This window comes from Centrocercus urophasianus, unplaced genomic scaffold (genome assembly GCF_019232065.1).
Source record: "Centrocercus urophasianus isolate 14NV4802_14NV808 unplaced genomic scaffold, USGS_Curo_1.0 seq_14, whole genome shotgun sequence".
Classification (NCBI taxonomy): Eukaryota; Metazoa; Chordata; class Aves; order Galliformes; family Phasianidae; genus Centrocercus; species Centrocercus urophasianus.
In genome coordinates, this window is record NW_024884586.1 from 51,069,999 (window position 1) to 51,082,041 (window position 12,043).

General features: G+C 42.4%; 1 protein-coding gene across 1 annotated transcript in view; it reads right to left on the reverse strand.

The window, feature by feature from the left end:
• Positions 1–745: 745 nt before the first annotated feature.
• The window catches only part of NIN (ninein), a 36,162-nt gene continuing 24,864 nt past the window's right edge, over positions 746–12,043 (reverse strand). The window contains exons 12-16 of the mRNA XM_042813628.1: positions 11,459–11,608; positions 11,240–11,338; positions 8,048–8,239; positions 2,876–2,989; positions 746–1,919 (exon numbers count right to left, since the gene is read on the reverse strand). Of these exons, the coding sequence (XP_042669562.1) occupies positions 1,710–1,919; positions 2,876–2,989; positions 8,048–8,239; positions 11,240–11,338; positions 11,459–11,608 (765 nt within the window). The 3' untranslated portion in view covers positions 746–1,709. The remainder of the gene's footprint in view (positions 1,920–2,875; positions 2,990–8,047; positions 8,240–11,239; positions 11,339–11,458; positions 11,609–12,043) is intronic.

Genomic DNA, 12,043 nt, shown 5'->3' on the forward strand with positions numbered 1-12,043 from the left:
TGCTAGTAGTCCCAGAGATAAAGCTCCCATCTTCCCCTCCTGCACCCACGATTTATGCATATTTAAAGAGGTCCAGTTTCAAGTATTGCCAGTATGGCCCCTTTCACTGGTTTTATTTACAATAAGTACACCTTACTGGTCTGATGGAGACCAGCATTTGTAAGGAAAGCTAGCATCACATTTAGACCATTGGTAATAATTGGTTACAACCAGCTCCAAAGCGTGTGAGCTCTCATTCAGCGACTGCTGTTGGGCCCATCTCACTCCTGAAGGTGATCCCAAAAAGCCTGCGTTCCCCATGAACTCGTCAGATAGGAGGTGTAATTATCACCTGTCATTACAGGACTGTGTGCTCTTCAGCCTTCCTGACTGCAGCACCACTGCAGGTTGCTCAGGGAGTACGAAGGCAATACTCGACTGAACGTAATTCTGTTCATCCTGCTCTCTCTAGCGCATGTTAATCTCCATCTATTGACATCAACACCCGCATCTATTAAACTGAAGGAAACGAATGTCTTATTCCCTGAGTTCTTTGTATTCACATCGAGTTTGTTTCCTCACCGTTAATTGCAAACTTAGCTTCTGTACTCAGACCCACTACAGAAGACACGTCCTTGCAACTCACCACATCACACAGAGCACTGCGTTAGTGACAGAGGTCTGTGAGGCCTGATCACAGCACGGCCTGGGTTGCAAAGGAGCACAGTGCTCATCCAGTTCCAACCCCTGCTGTGTGCAGGTCACCAACCAGCAGCCCAGGCTGCCCAGAGCCACATCACTAAGTTCCCCTCTTCCTTCTTCTGCCAGCTGTGTAATAATATTCCACCACTATACTGAATGCACAACTTACATTTCTTCGCTTCTGTTTGGTGAAGAAACTCTTCTACTGTTTTGTATTAAAAAAAAAAAAAGGCCTGTACAATTTCTCAAAAAAAATAAAAAAATAAAAAAAGAGCAGTAGTCTTTATTTGCCACCTGGGACATTTCTCCAGATAAAACACAGTTAGGTCAGTTGGAGGCAGTAGTCTATTTACGCATCTTTGACTGCTTTTCTTCTGTGGAGAAACAGCCATGAGGAATAACCCAGATTCCTAATGCAGAAGTGGAGCATATTGCTTTACAGAAACTAGAATCGTATTGCAGGATACAGACAACACCGGGAAAGTCTTGCTTTCAATAGCAATTCCATCAGCAGTATTCAGACTGTAGATGTCCCTCCTCGTTCCCTGTTCCAGTTGGAGCAGACCTACAGGTCCCTTCCAACTCAGATGAGCCTGATTATATTATAATTATATTACTAGGTTTGGACCAAGAAGTATCCCAGAAAACCAAAAGGGTTTTAAAGTCATTAGTTCAATACCAGCAGTTTGTGCTTCGGCCTAAATAGAAATAATCAATTCAGTATATTCAGCATTCGTGTTTTAAATTAAAACCAAAGTATCAAAATAAGTTAACCTAGAAAAACATCCTTTTTTTTTTTTTTTTTTTACATAGCAAAGATTACTTTTAGCCAAAACTGAGCAGAAAAATAGTTTGGGAATAAACATAAGGATCTCTGTAGGCAGTGTCTGCTTGGGATTTAGCTCTGCCACCCCTTGGAGGCATCTCTTAACTAAAGGTTCATCAATACAAAAAGGCAACGCAGTGAAAAGCTGAAATATTACAATTCCAGTAAAGTGCACGGGATTGTGGCGTACTTCGGGGCTTTGCTATGACCTTAACTCAGCTGCTGAACTGAAAGATGGGGATGCCAAGTTCTTTACGATCTTATTGAGGTTGGCGATCTTCTCTTCTAGTAAATAGTTTTTCTTCTCGGCAGTTTTCTGGCGCTGCTCCGTCATCTCCAAAGCCTTCAGCAGTTGAGCGTTCTCAACATAGAGATCCTTGACCACTGCGTCTGCTTTGGTGTTCTTGGAAAGCTGAACCGTGAGCGAAACGTTATTACTCAGCACACAAACAGCAACAGAGAAACGAAAAGCTTTTTTAAATGGTCAGGAGGCACAGCTGAGCGCCTTCGTTTTAACGTATCCAAGGCAGACAACCTGCCCTCTCATTCTCTACTCTCATCTGTTACAAACTAGACGTTTACGGAATCATCACGGATGCTACGAACGTTTTGAAACTGGAAAGTCTTTGCAAGGAACTTGAAAGATCACAAAGATGTTGGAGGGCTTCAAATGACCCTTTTCCATTTGCCCTGTAAGGACAGGTGTGCTCCACGTGCTCATCGGTCCCACACAGGTCATTCCACAGACGTTTGGGCCACCCTATCAAATCAGGGAAAGCAGCTCGACATCTGCCTATTTACATTGGAGAAGCAATTTGGCATGAGACCACACTGGTGTAGCTTCTCCTTAAAATGAGAGGGGAGATTGCACCTCAACAGAGGGCAGATGTTCTCTCCAATGCTATCGTGTCACTCCCTGCTAAGTGTACAAAAGACCCTATTGAGAATTTCTGAAGAAGACAGACCAGAGCAAGAACAGAAACCCCAAAATCTTATCGAGCAAAGGATGTGTTGGGTCAGAGGGTGTGGAAAAATCAGTTCTGTAATCCCTGTATTCTTCAGAAAATTCCTGAGTCCTTTGTAAGCAACTTCTCCAGCTAAAATACTTGGCCCAATTTTACACTTGTTTCCTGACTTTAAGTGTGCCTGCATACCAAACGTGCATAGCTTTTAGGGAATTAATGAGCGATTAATTCAGACTTCAGTTTGAATTTCTGTGAAGTTTTGGGCAAATATGTTGGCTAAGAAGAACTCAAAGAAAAACATCTTTAATTTTCTTCTCAGCAAGAGCAATGTTGTGGCTTTGGCCTGCTTAGCTTTTTACAGAAGCAACAGGGAAGATTTGGGGAAAAGGACAAGAAGGCTTACTTGTTCCTTCAGCTGATTTACTTTGTCTTGGAGAAGCCTCTTCACGAGCCTCAGTTTCTGTTCAACATCCATCATCCGCTCTTCCATCATCTTTAGAAGCTGCTCATGGCCCCCCTAGAAAGCAAAAGAAAAGAAATCTGTTCACAAAGGTCAGGTCACACTCAGTGCTATCCTTCCTTTCACTTCATGCAGAAGAAAAGTGTTGCCACTCCACGTTTGTGTTCATTTTAAAGAGTCAACACAGTTAATAAACAGATCATGGAAGCGATGTTTAAAGGACATTCATGGCATTAAATCTAAGTTACATGTTAGATTGCTTTACATAAGACAAATCAATACAAAATTCTAAGTTCTGTATCAGCTGTGATAACTGGACCTGGATAGATTCCCTTTTTCATTCTTTGGATGCTGATCTGTATTAGGGGAAAAAAAAAAGAAAAGAGGCAGTCATGCTGGCTTGTTACTTTGACCGTAACTCTTCATTCCAAAGGCCGTTCAAAATTCAAATTAGCACATTATTATTTCGATCCTGATTTCTACTTTATTTGATTAGTTGTATAAGGCTAATGCTTCTGAATAATCCAATGTGCTTTTGTTATTTTTCTTGAGTGAGGCAGTGGGTAACCTAACTACAATCAAAACAAACCACAGACGTCAGTTTAGTGAGAACTATTGGTGATAAGTGGATGGTTGGACTGGATGATCTCCTAATATTTTCCAACCTTAGTGATCCCATGACTCTATGAGAATGCCTGTTGCATCAACAGTTTGAATGCAAGTCTCCCAAATAAGTCAGAAACACCGGAACTGTGAGGAGTCAGCTGTTCATCTTAACTGCTGTAGAAACACCCTGTTGGATGGATTGATTCAAGTCCGCTCAAGATTCTATTTGTTGGAACTCCAGAAGCTCCTAAGTCTAATTATGGAGCTGCATGACTGCTTAGCTTATAAAGACATCAAAAAATGTTGCATTAGTGTCACCCAGAAAGCAGAGTTAAAGTGCTGCTGGGCTGGGTGCGTTTCTAACTTTTAATCCATACTACTAAAAGGAATTCCAGCAAAGTCATCTTTGTTATCTTCTGTAACTTAATTGGAATTCAAGACCATGGCTGGGCATTAGACATCGTACTGGGCACACTTGGAGCCTTGAGGGAGTGGTTCAATGGAATCTAAGAATTAGATTAATGGTCTTAATGTCCGCGATCCTTGATTTTTGGCTTAAAGATAATTTGAGAGCATTCTACCCAATTTCACAGTTCATGCTTGATGGGAGAAGCCAGCTCAAGCTTTCAGAAAGATAAACAAAAAAGATAACCCTTAAAGAAGCAGTTGTTGACCTCAAATTATTAGTAATAAGTCTCATTTAATCTAGTACTTGGAGACAGGAGAAAAACACTAAGGACATCATCTGAGAAACAAGTCTGATCATTTTCCCCTTTCCTGCCACTACCCTTTTTACTTGATGGTCCCAGCAATAGGATCTCAGTACTACGGAAACTCTTGTCTCAAATGTGCTCCAACACGTCCTGGGGAAGCAGAATATTCCATATCAAAGCACATCCTCTACTGCAAATCTTCCCCAGAAGTCATATGATAGAACCACAGCACGGTTGGGTTGGAAGGGACCCTAAAGCCCATCCAATTCCAACCATCAGCTCAGGTTGCCCAGGGCCCCATCCATGAAGAAATTCAACAATGTTGTCTAAAACTTGTTAATTCTTGTTCATAAAGCTGAGGCTACTGATGCTATTAAGACAAGAGACGTCATGTTTAAAAAACATTTATTTTGCATTTACATCAAAAATGTCATCTTTCCCCAATATAAAAGTTTAGGCATCTTATACAAAAAAAAAAAAGCAGCATAAATACCCCAGATTTCCTTTGTCTCATATAAAATCAGTACCATTTCAGAAAAATAGGCTCTTCCCACATTGAGAAAACCCACATTTTAAATAACATAAATAGAAATGATTTGCAACAAATGAAAAAGAACAGCTGACAACGTCCAGAAAAATCACTTCTGGGCAAATAAATAGGAAATAACACTGCAGAGACTTAAAATAATAATAATAATAAAAAAAGGATCCTCAAGTTTCTCAGCTTATGCCAGTTTGTGTGTTTGTGTGTGTGTATCATGGCAAGGAATGAGGTGGTAAGCAGCCAAGCTGTCAGAGGTGCCCGATCCTCCTGTAGGAATCTGCATGCACTGCTCGCTGCTCCGGTAGCAAGGCCTAGAGAGAGAAGGTAAGTGGGACACTTCACCCTGATATCCAGGTTGTCTTTATAAATACGTACGTACACAAAGCAAAGCAGCAGCACAAGCCAAGCAAGCAACACAAGACAAAAACACACACAGGGGAAAGCAGGCAGAGCACCACATCACATTTCTCTGTATTAGTGCTACACAAATGCAATTAAGGAAATACTTGGGATGTGTTTTCTAGAGGTCAGGAGGCTGAAGAGGACTGGTCCACATTTGGGGGGGGATTTGAAAAGGTCAGTGACAGCGATAAGTGCCATTGGCAAAGCAGTTACACTTGTTAAGGGGAGATTATCTGCCACTACATATTGCCTCAGGTGGCCAAAAAGCATTTGTGAAAAACAGTCCCATTGACCCCCTCCTCAAACCTAGCTGCAAGCCTTCTGCTGGGACAGCTGAACAAGCTGTTGGTCAGGGGTTATTTGAATTTTCCAAAGCAGACCAGCAGAAAGGGGGAGTTGAGCAACTCTGTGTATTCCCAGCAGAACTACGGGTTGGCAGAGGTTGGAGGCAACTTCTGGGAACCTTGGCTCAGGGATGGGCCCATGGCATTCACTATTGAGCAAGGCCCAGCACAGGCTGCTCAAGGAGGCTGTGGATGCTCCATCCCTGCAGGCATTCAAGGCCAGGCTGGATGTGGCTCTGGGCAGCCTGGGCTGCTGGTTGGCGACCTGCACACAGCAGGGGGTTGGAACTGGATGAGCACTGTGCTCCTTTGCAACCCAGGCCATTCTATGTGGCAGTGCTGGGCAGCTGCTGTCTGGGACAAGGTAGGCAAGTTAACAGAGGAGAAAAGGATGAGGGGCTTTGATGGGGTGATGCTGGAATAGTGAGCTTGGTAAGCAACAGCTCAACACAGACTGTAAAGCAAAGGAGAACACAGACCACTGTAGCCATGATCAAAAAGTAATGAAGAAAGCAAAGCAAAAGGAGCACACAAATTCCAAAAAGGAGGGTAAGTTTGGTGCCTTACACAGAAGGACTGGAGATGGAAGAAAGCTGCAAAGTGCGAAGCAAGGTGATAAACTGATGCAGAAAACATGGATGCCATGACATTCTAGTCAATGGTGAAAAGACAGTGAAGAGGGGTTAGGATGCAATTTCCCAAGATGCTAAAGAGAACATTGGAATGGATAAACTCAACCAGATGTTTGCTTCAGGATGACGAAAGGAAAAGAGTAAGGATTAAAAGTGTGCTTAAAGAAGCAGTTGGGTTTGTCCCAGCTTAAAGCATCCACCACTCTGCCCTTGTTTACAGTTGTATAATGAATGCTTCACAACAGTGACTTTAGGAAGCCACGTAGTAGGGCCCACACAAACAGCTGTAGATGTTCCAAAGTGGAACCTTGTTCACCTCTGTTCACTTTAAGTAAAAATCGATGCAAAAAGAAGTTACAAGCATTAAGTGCATTGACAGCAAAAGCTTGAAAAACCTCCGGGAAAGGATTTTTATATTCATGAAGGTTCTGGGAAATAGAAGTGGTGCATCTGTACAACTGCGGGTTCTGGGATATGATTAGTTTGCAAATTGCTTCTCAGGCTTTCAAAAGCAGAATTACAAAACTGCTTCTAATGCAATGCACACAGCACATTCACTCTGCAGATGTTGCTGCTGTAATAGAGCTTTTATTGATTTCAAAATTCAACTGCATGCTTTGCTTTCCAACATGTGTGACCAAGTACATCAGTAATGCGCCTCCATCCACACTCAGTGAAAGGGAGAGAAACTTAGAGCTCATTTTTCCTCCTCTCCTGCATTCTTTGCTGTTAAGTTCCTTTGCAGGGAACTGTTCCCTTTAATGCTGTGGTTTAAAACAGTCACTGCAAGTTCTGTAAGCTTTAGAAACTATTACTGGACATATATTTTTTTCCCCCCCATAATACACCTTCCAAAATACACCTACTAACATGGTCAAATCTTTGAAGTTCAGAGACTTAAAGCTTATGTAGATATATCAATTTCCAATTTTTCTCTAGACAAAATGCAAGAGAGTGTAAAATGTGGGGTTTTTTTTCTGCTAACAGGTTAATAAAAACATTAGCCTTTTATTTATGTTACTTAGGGCTTTATCTTAAGTCATATTATTATTATTTTAAGATACGTGCCCAAAGCCAAAGCATCAGAGATTTAGGGATGTAGTCACCAAAACATCACCTGACTTTTCCAATGAAAAAGACCTGCAGAAAGCAGGAGCTGAGCACGTACTCAAGCAAAACTATGGGTTGGCAGCCTAATTTTAAGGCTCATTTTACATGGGAGATGCAAAATTTGCTACTAGAGCTTATTATTGCTTATCATTCAGTCTTGCATGTTGAAATACGAGGAGTGACTCAGCCCAATGAGTGCAGAGGCTGCATCTTTGTTGGAATTAGATTGCTTTCCCTCAGAAACACCAGGGATGATGTTTCAGGACAACAGGAACGGTGCCCTCCAAACAGCGTCCTATGGTGGCCAAATAATGAAGATGGGAAACCTCACAAAAAAGGGTTACTTGCTTGTATTATGCTCTGCCATGTCTCAGGTGGCAGAACTCCATGTGGCAGCAACAGCCTGAGCTCATGCTTTATGTCTGATGCCAGCGTGTCTGTGCACTGTGTATTTCCCAGAGCAAAGGTTCCAGACGTGGATGTTAGGGAAAATAAAAAGCCAACTGCAAACACTTACTGCACATTGATGACAAGGAGAAAAGCCAACAGTTGAATGTGGATGGAGCGAGCCATGAAGACTAAAGGGACTTCAGAACTGAACCACGGCTCAAGCTGCGTGTGCTGAATAAAGGCTTGTTTGTGCACAGCTTTGATGCAACTAATTCCAATTTCGAACTGGCATAAACGGAGAACGGATCTCAAAAGCCAAAACACCAAACGAACCCAACGCCCCACTGAAGCCTGCAGAGAAACGAGAGCCTTACCTGCTGCATGTTGGTTTCAGAAGGTCTGCTCTCAAGCTCCTCCTGCAACCGCTGGCCCCGCTGCTCCGCCTGCAGCAGCTGCTGCTGGAGCTGCAGGAACTGCTCCCTGGGCACCACGGCACAGCCCTGCTGTGGGAGCTCCCGGGGGTGCAGGGGCTGGCTAAGCATCCCGCTGCTGCTCGAGCGTCGCATCTGCAGGGCAACAAGACAGGCTGTCAGGGGGGAGCAGCACGGCGCGTTGCTCGAGGTGTGTTTCTGGAGTTGTTCTTGCATGACACACGATGCACTGAGCTTAAAGCATCTCTTGTGCACAAAGGAAGCCAGTCTGAAGCCGGAAACAGATGCTAAGACAAACTCTTCCCAATGGAAAAGATGCATCTTTACATGCAGTTCTGCAAAGTCTATAGGAGATCGAGCTTTGATTCATAACTTCAGGCCTGCATTACTCTGGCAAAATCCTAAACAGGTCTGTGCTGAGCTATAACTTCACTTTTGTTTTCAATTTTAACCTTAGCCCTTGCAACTCTTCTAATAACAACATCTTGGTACAAATCAAAGCTCTGGTATAGAATTATCATAGAATCATTAAGACCTCTAAGATCCCCCAGTCCAACCATCCACCTGCAACCAATGCTGCCTACTAACTGTGGCCCTAAGCCTGCACCCACCCTTCCCTTAACACCTCCAGAGATGGTGACTCCACCACCTCCCTGAGCAGCCTGTCCCAACCACACCGCTCTTCCAGAGAAGAAATTCTTCCTAATATCCAAGCCAGCATGAGGCAGGCTGAAGGTGTCACCCACCAGCATTGATTATTTCTAGTCTTTAATCTCCTCAAAAAGCAAAACAAAATCCTAAAAGCTAAACATTCTCCATACAGTCTAGAGTGACCAAAGTATCTTTATGCTCTCTGCTGCCTTGTATTCTGAATTCACTACTTAGGAGCCTTCTGTGGAACAGAAGACCTCACACATTTTATGTTTCTCATTTAGAGTCATGCCACAAGCAGAGCTTGTTAAAATTTGAGACTTAAGTTTCAGCCAAGCCAATTTGCAGCTTGCATTTGCATAAGATTAATGCTTTCTTCGTGTAAAAATCATTCTTCCTGTAAGAGCCAGCTAACCACATCACAAAATCCTCCCGTTATCTCATAGCCATTACTCTGGTCCCTTAGGAAAAGGTGAGATTACATTAGCAGTATTACTTTTCCTTTCACAAGTGCTGTAATTAAGGCCTCAATTAGCATCACAGTTCCGTTATTGAGTTCATCTATAATGGAATCAACTATAAGCACTTGACATAATGGTGTAATTCCATCGAGGGTGCTGCTCTAATGGTGTATCCAATGGTGGAGCCCTAATGGAGATAGAGAGGGGCTTGAAATGTGATAAGAACATCAGTGCTGTGGCTGTGATAGCATCTGCCCACCTCTGCTGGCTCAAATAAATTGAATATAGGCTTAGAAGGTATTTTAAAGTAGTATAAGTATCTCAAAAAAGCTTTTTTTAAAGAATATATAAATATGTATCAGGAAATTCTCTTGAATCAACTTGCCTATAACGAAGCTATTCTTTTACCAACAGCATAAACAGCAGAAATAATGAAATTTGAATGGGATTTGTACAGGGTTTCATGTGATGTTGTCAAACACACGGGTGGAAGAGCTGAGGAAACACCAATAAATGCTGACATCTCAAAATGAAGTTGCTAATGGCTCATGAAAACAACATAGTCTTGCCACATTCATCTTCCACAAGGAAGTGGAACAGTAAGGAGCTCACTAAACTATCAGGGATGACACAGTGTGAGCACATATCAGTCAGTACCAGGGAAACACTTGACAGTCTGGTGAAAAGGCATGCAAAAGGCCAGAGGCAAACACGAGGACACCTTCAGGCCTCACAGTCACTGGGTGAGAAGGAAGGGATGGAGCCACTTTTCATTTTCTCGTGATCAGTTTGATCCTTTTGAACGCAATCGGTCATTTCTCCATTTTCACTGCAACCCCTCTGGAATATCCAATGTTTTCCTATAGAATCCAATCACAGCCTGCACCCAACAGGTTAGTGCAGCTGCCAAAGGAAGGCCGTTACATTAAAATGAATAATGGCTCCTTTACTTCAAAAGATGCATGGAGTAAAGAAGAAAACCCATTCCAAAATGTTTTCTTCATGCTATGGTAGTACATTGAAAATGGTTGCTCTACCTTCGCACACTATTTCAGAAAGAGAACTGCACCCTTCTCTGCTAGTTCCAACCACTGAGTTCTAGACAGGTTAGCCATGGACAAAAGGAGAACAGGCACAAAAGAGAAAGTTAGAGGTCACAAAGTGCTAAGTGAACGTTATACACCCCTGCTGGGATAATGTTATCAGAAATAACAAGTCCTGCATGTTTGAATTACAGGCTTTGGGAGAAAACCCAATTCCATACTCGATGTTCAGACTGAAGAGTTCAACAGAGCTGGGATTTTTCCCAAAGCATAATTGGAAATACATGAAGCAAAGGCACAGGAAATAAAACTGTTTTCAACGACTTGCCAAAATTTTTCTAATCAAGTTTATAATAATTTTACAGCTAATTACAGAGTATATTCAACATAACATGCTTCCCGTTTGCTTCCTTGATGAAAACCATGAGGTATTTCAACAAACAGTGCTGCAAAAGCCTCATCTATAAAACTGTCTCATTTATGGAACAAGTTAAAAATGCTTTAAACTGAAATTCAGACCATCAAGTTCATTGCAGAGACAGCTCAGAGGTTCTGCTAAGCAAGGCTTCCATTCACCCAACTATTCTCATGGTAAATAAGAACAGGCTTCTACATTAAGAGCAGCATTAGACAAATATTAGTTAGGAAATTTGAGGTGATATGTTTTAGGAAGGAAGAACAAAGTGTTAGCCTTGCCTCAAGCACAGAAACAAAATTCTTCCCGTTTGACTTTGTATCTGGAACATCACACAAGTCACCATGAAGCACACTGTGCTTCACAGAAGCACATTAATCACACACACTGATCATGAAAGATCACATTAACATTAACAGACATCAATTCTTCCAGTTTTGATCGTTTTCCCTGAAGAGGAAAGCTTTTTTACTTTCGTTTTGTAAACGAATCCATAGATTCAGTGACACACTGGTGATAAACCTCCACACTACCGTCAGTGCAGTCAGCACCTATTGAAAAGTACCTCCATTAACTGATCGTCCAGCTTGACCTGCTTTTTCCTTAGCCCTTCATTTTCTGAGCTTGTTTCCAATTCGTGTCCAACAGAATTCATCTGACTGATCTGTAGAAGACAAGAGGTTTCCTTAGAAAGGCAGCAGCTTCATTTTATCTGCTGTATTCAACGTGCAAGTCATGAGTGGCTGCACATCACACCAACCCCAGATTAAGCACTTGGACTAACCTTCCTATTGGCAGAGGACAACTCCTTCTGTAGCTGTTCACACTCTCTCTTCAAGCTTAGTTTCTCCTGCTCTATGGCTTTGACAATACCTGACTGGCTTTGATGCTTCTGATGCTTTAAGGAGAGGACAGTGGATTCCAGCTGTCGGATCTGAAGAGACCAGAGATGAACAAATGTGAGAAGACATTCCAAACCATTCCATCTGCTTTGTAGTGATGTTTTTGGCACATTCCGGTAGGTCAAAACTGACAGCCCACTGCAAATCAATTGCATTTGCAATATCTGGTACCAGCTGATTTCAGATTCATAACAGATTCTGGTACTTTTGATATTTTAGCTTTGAGCAACTCTTTCTCCTCCCCATAATCTGCCTAATATTGTGAGCTGGGAAATTAAATGTGAAGAATGCTAGAAGACATAATAAATAAATCCCAGAGTTGTAGGCATTGGAAGGGCCCTCTGCAGATTCCCCATTCAAACCAGGTAGACAGTGATAGGACGAGGGGGGATGGTTTTAAAGTGAGACAGGGGAGGTTTAGGTTGGATATGAGGAGGAAGTTTTTCAGCCAGAGGGTGGTGAGGCAC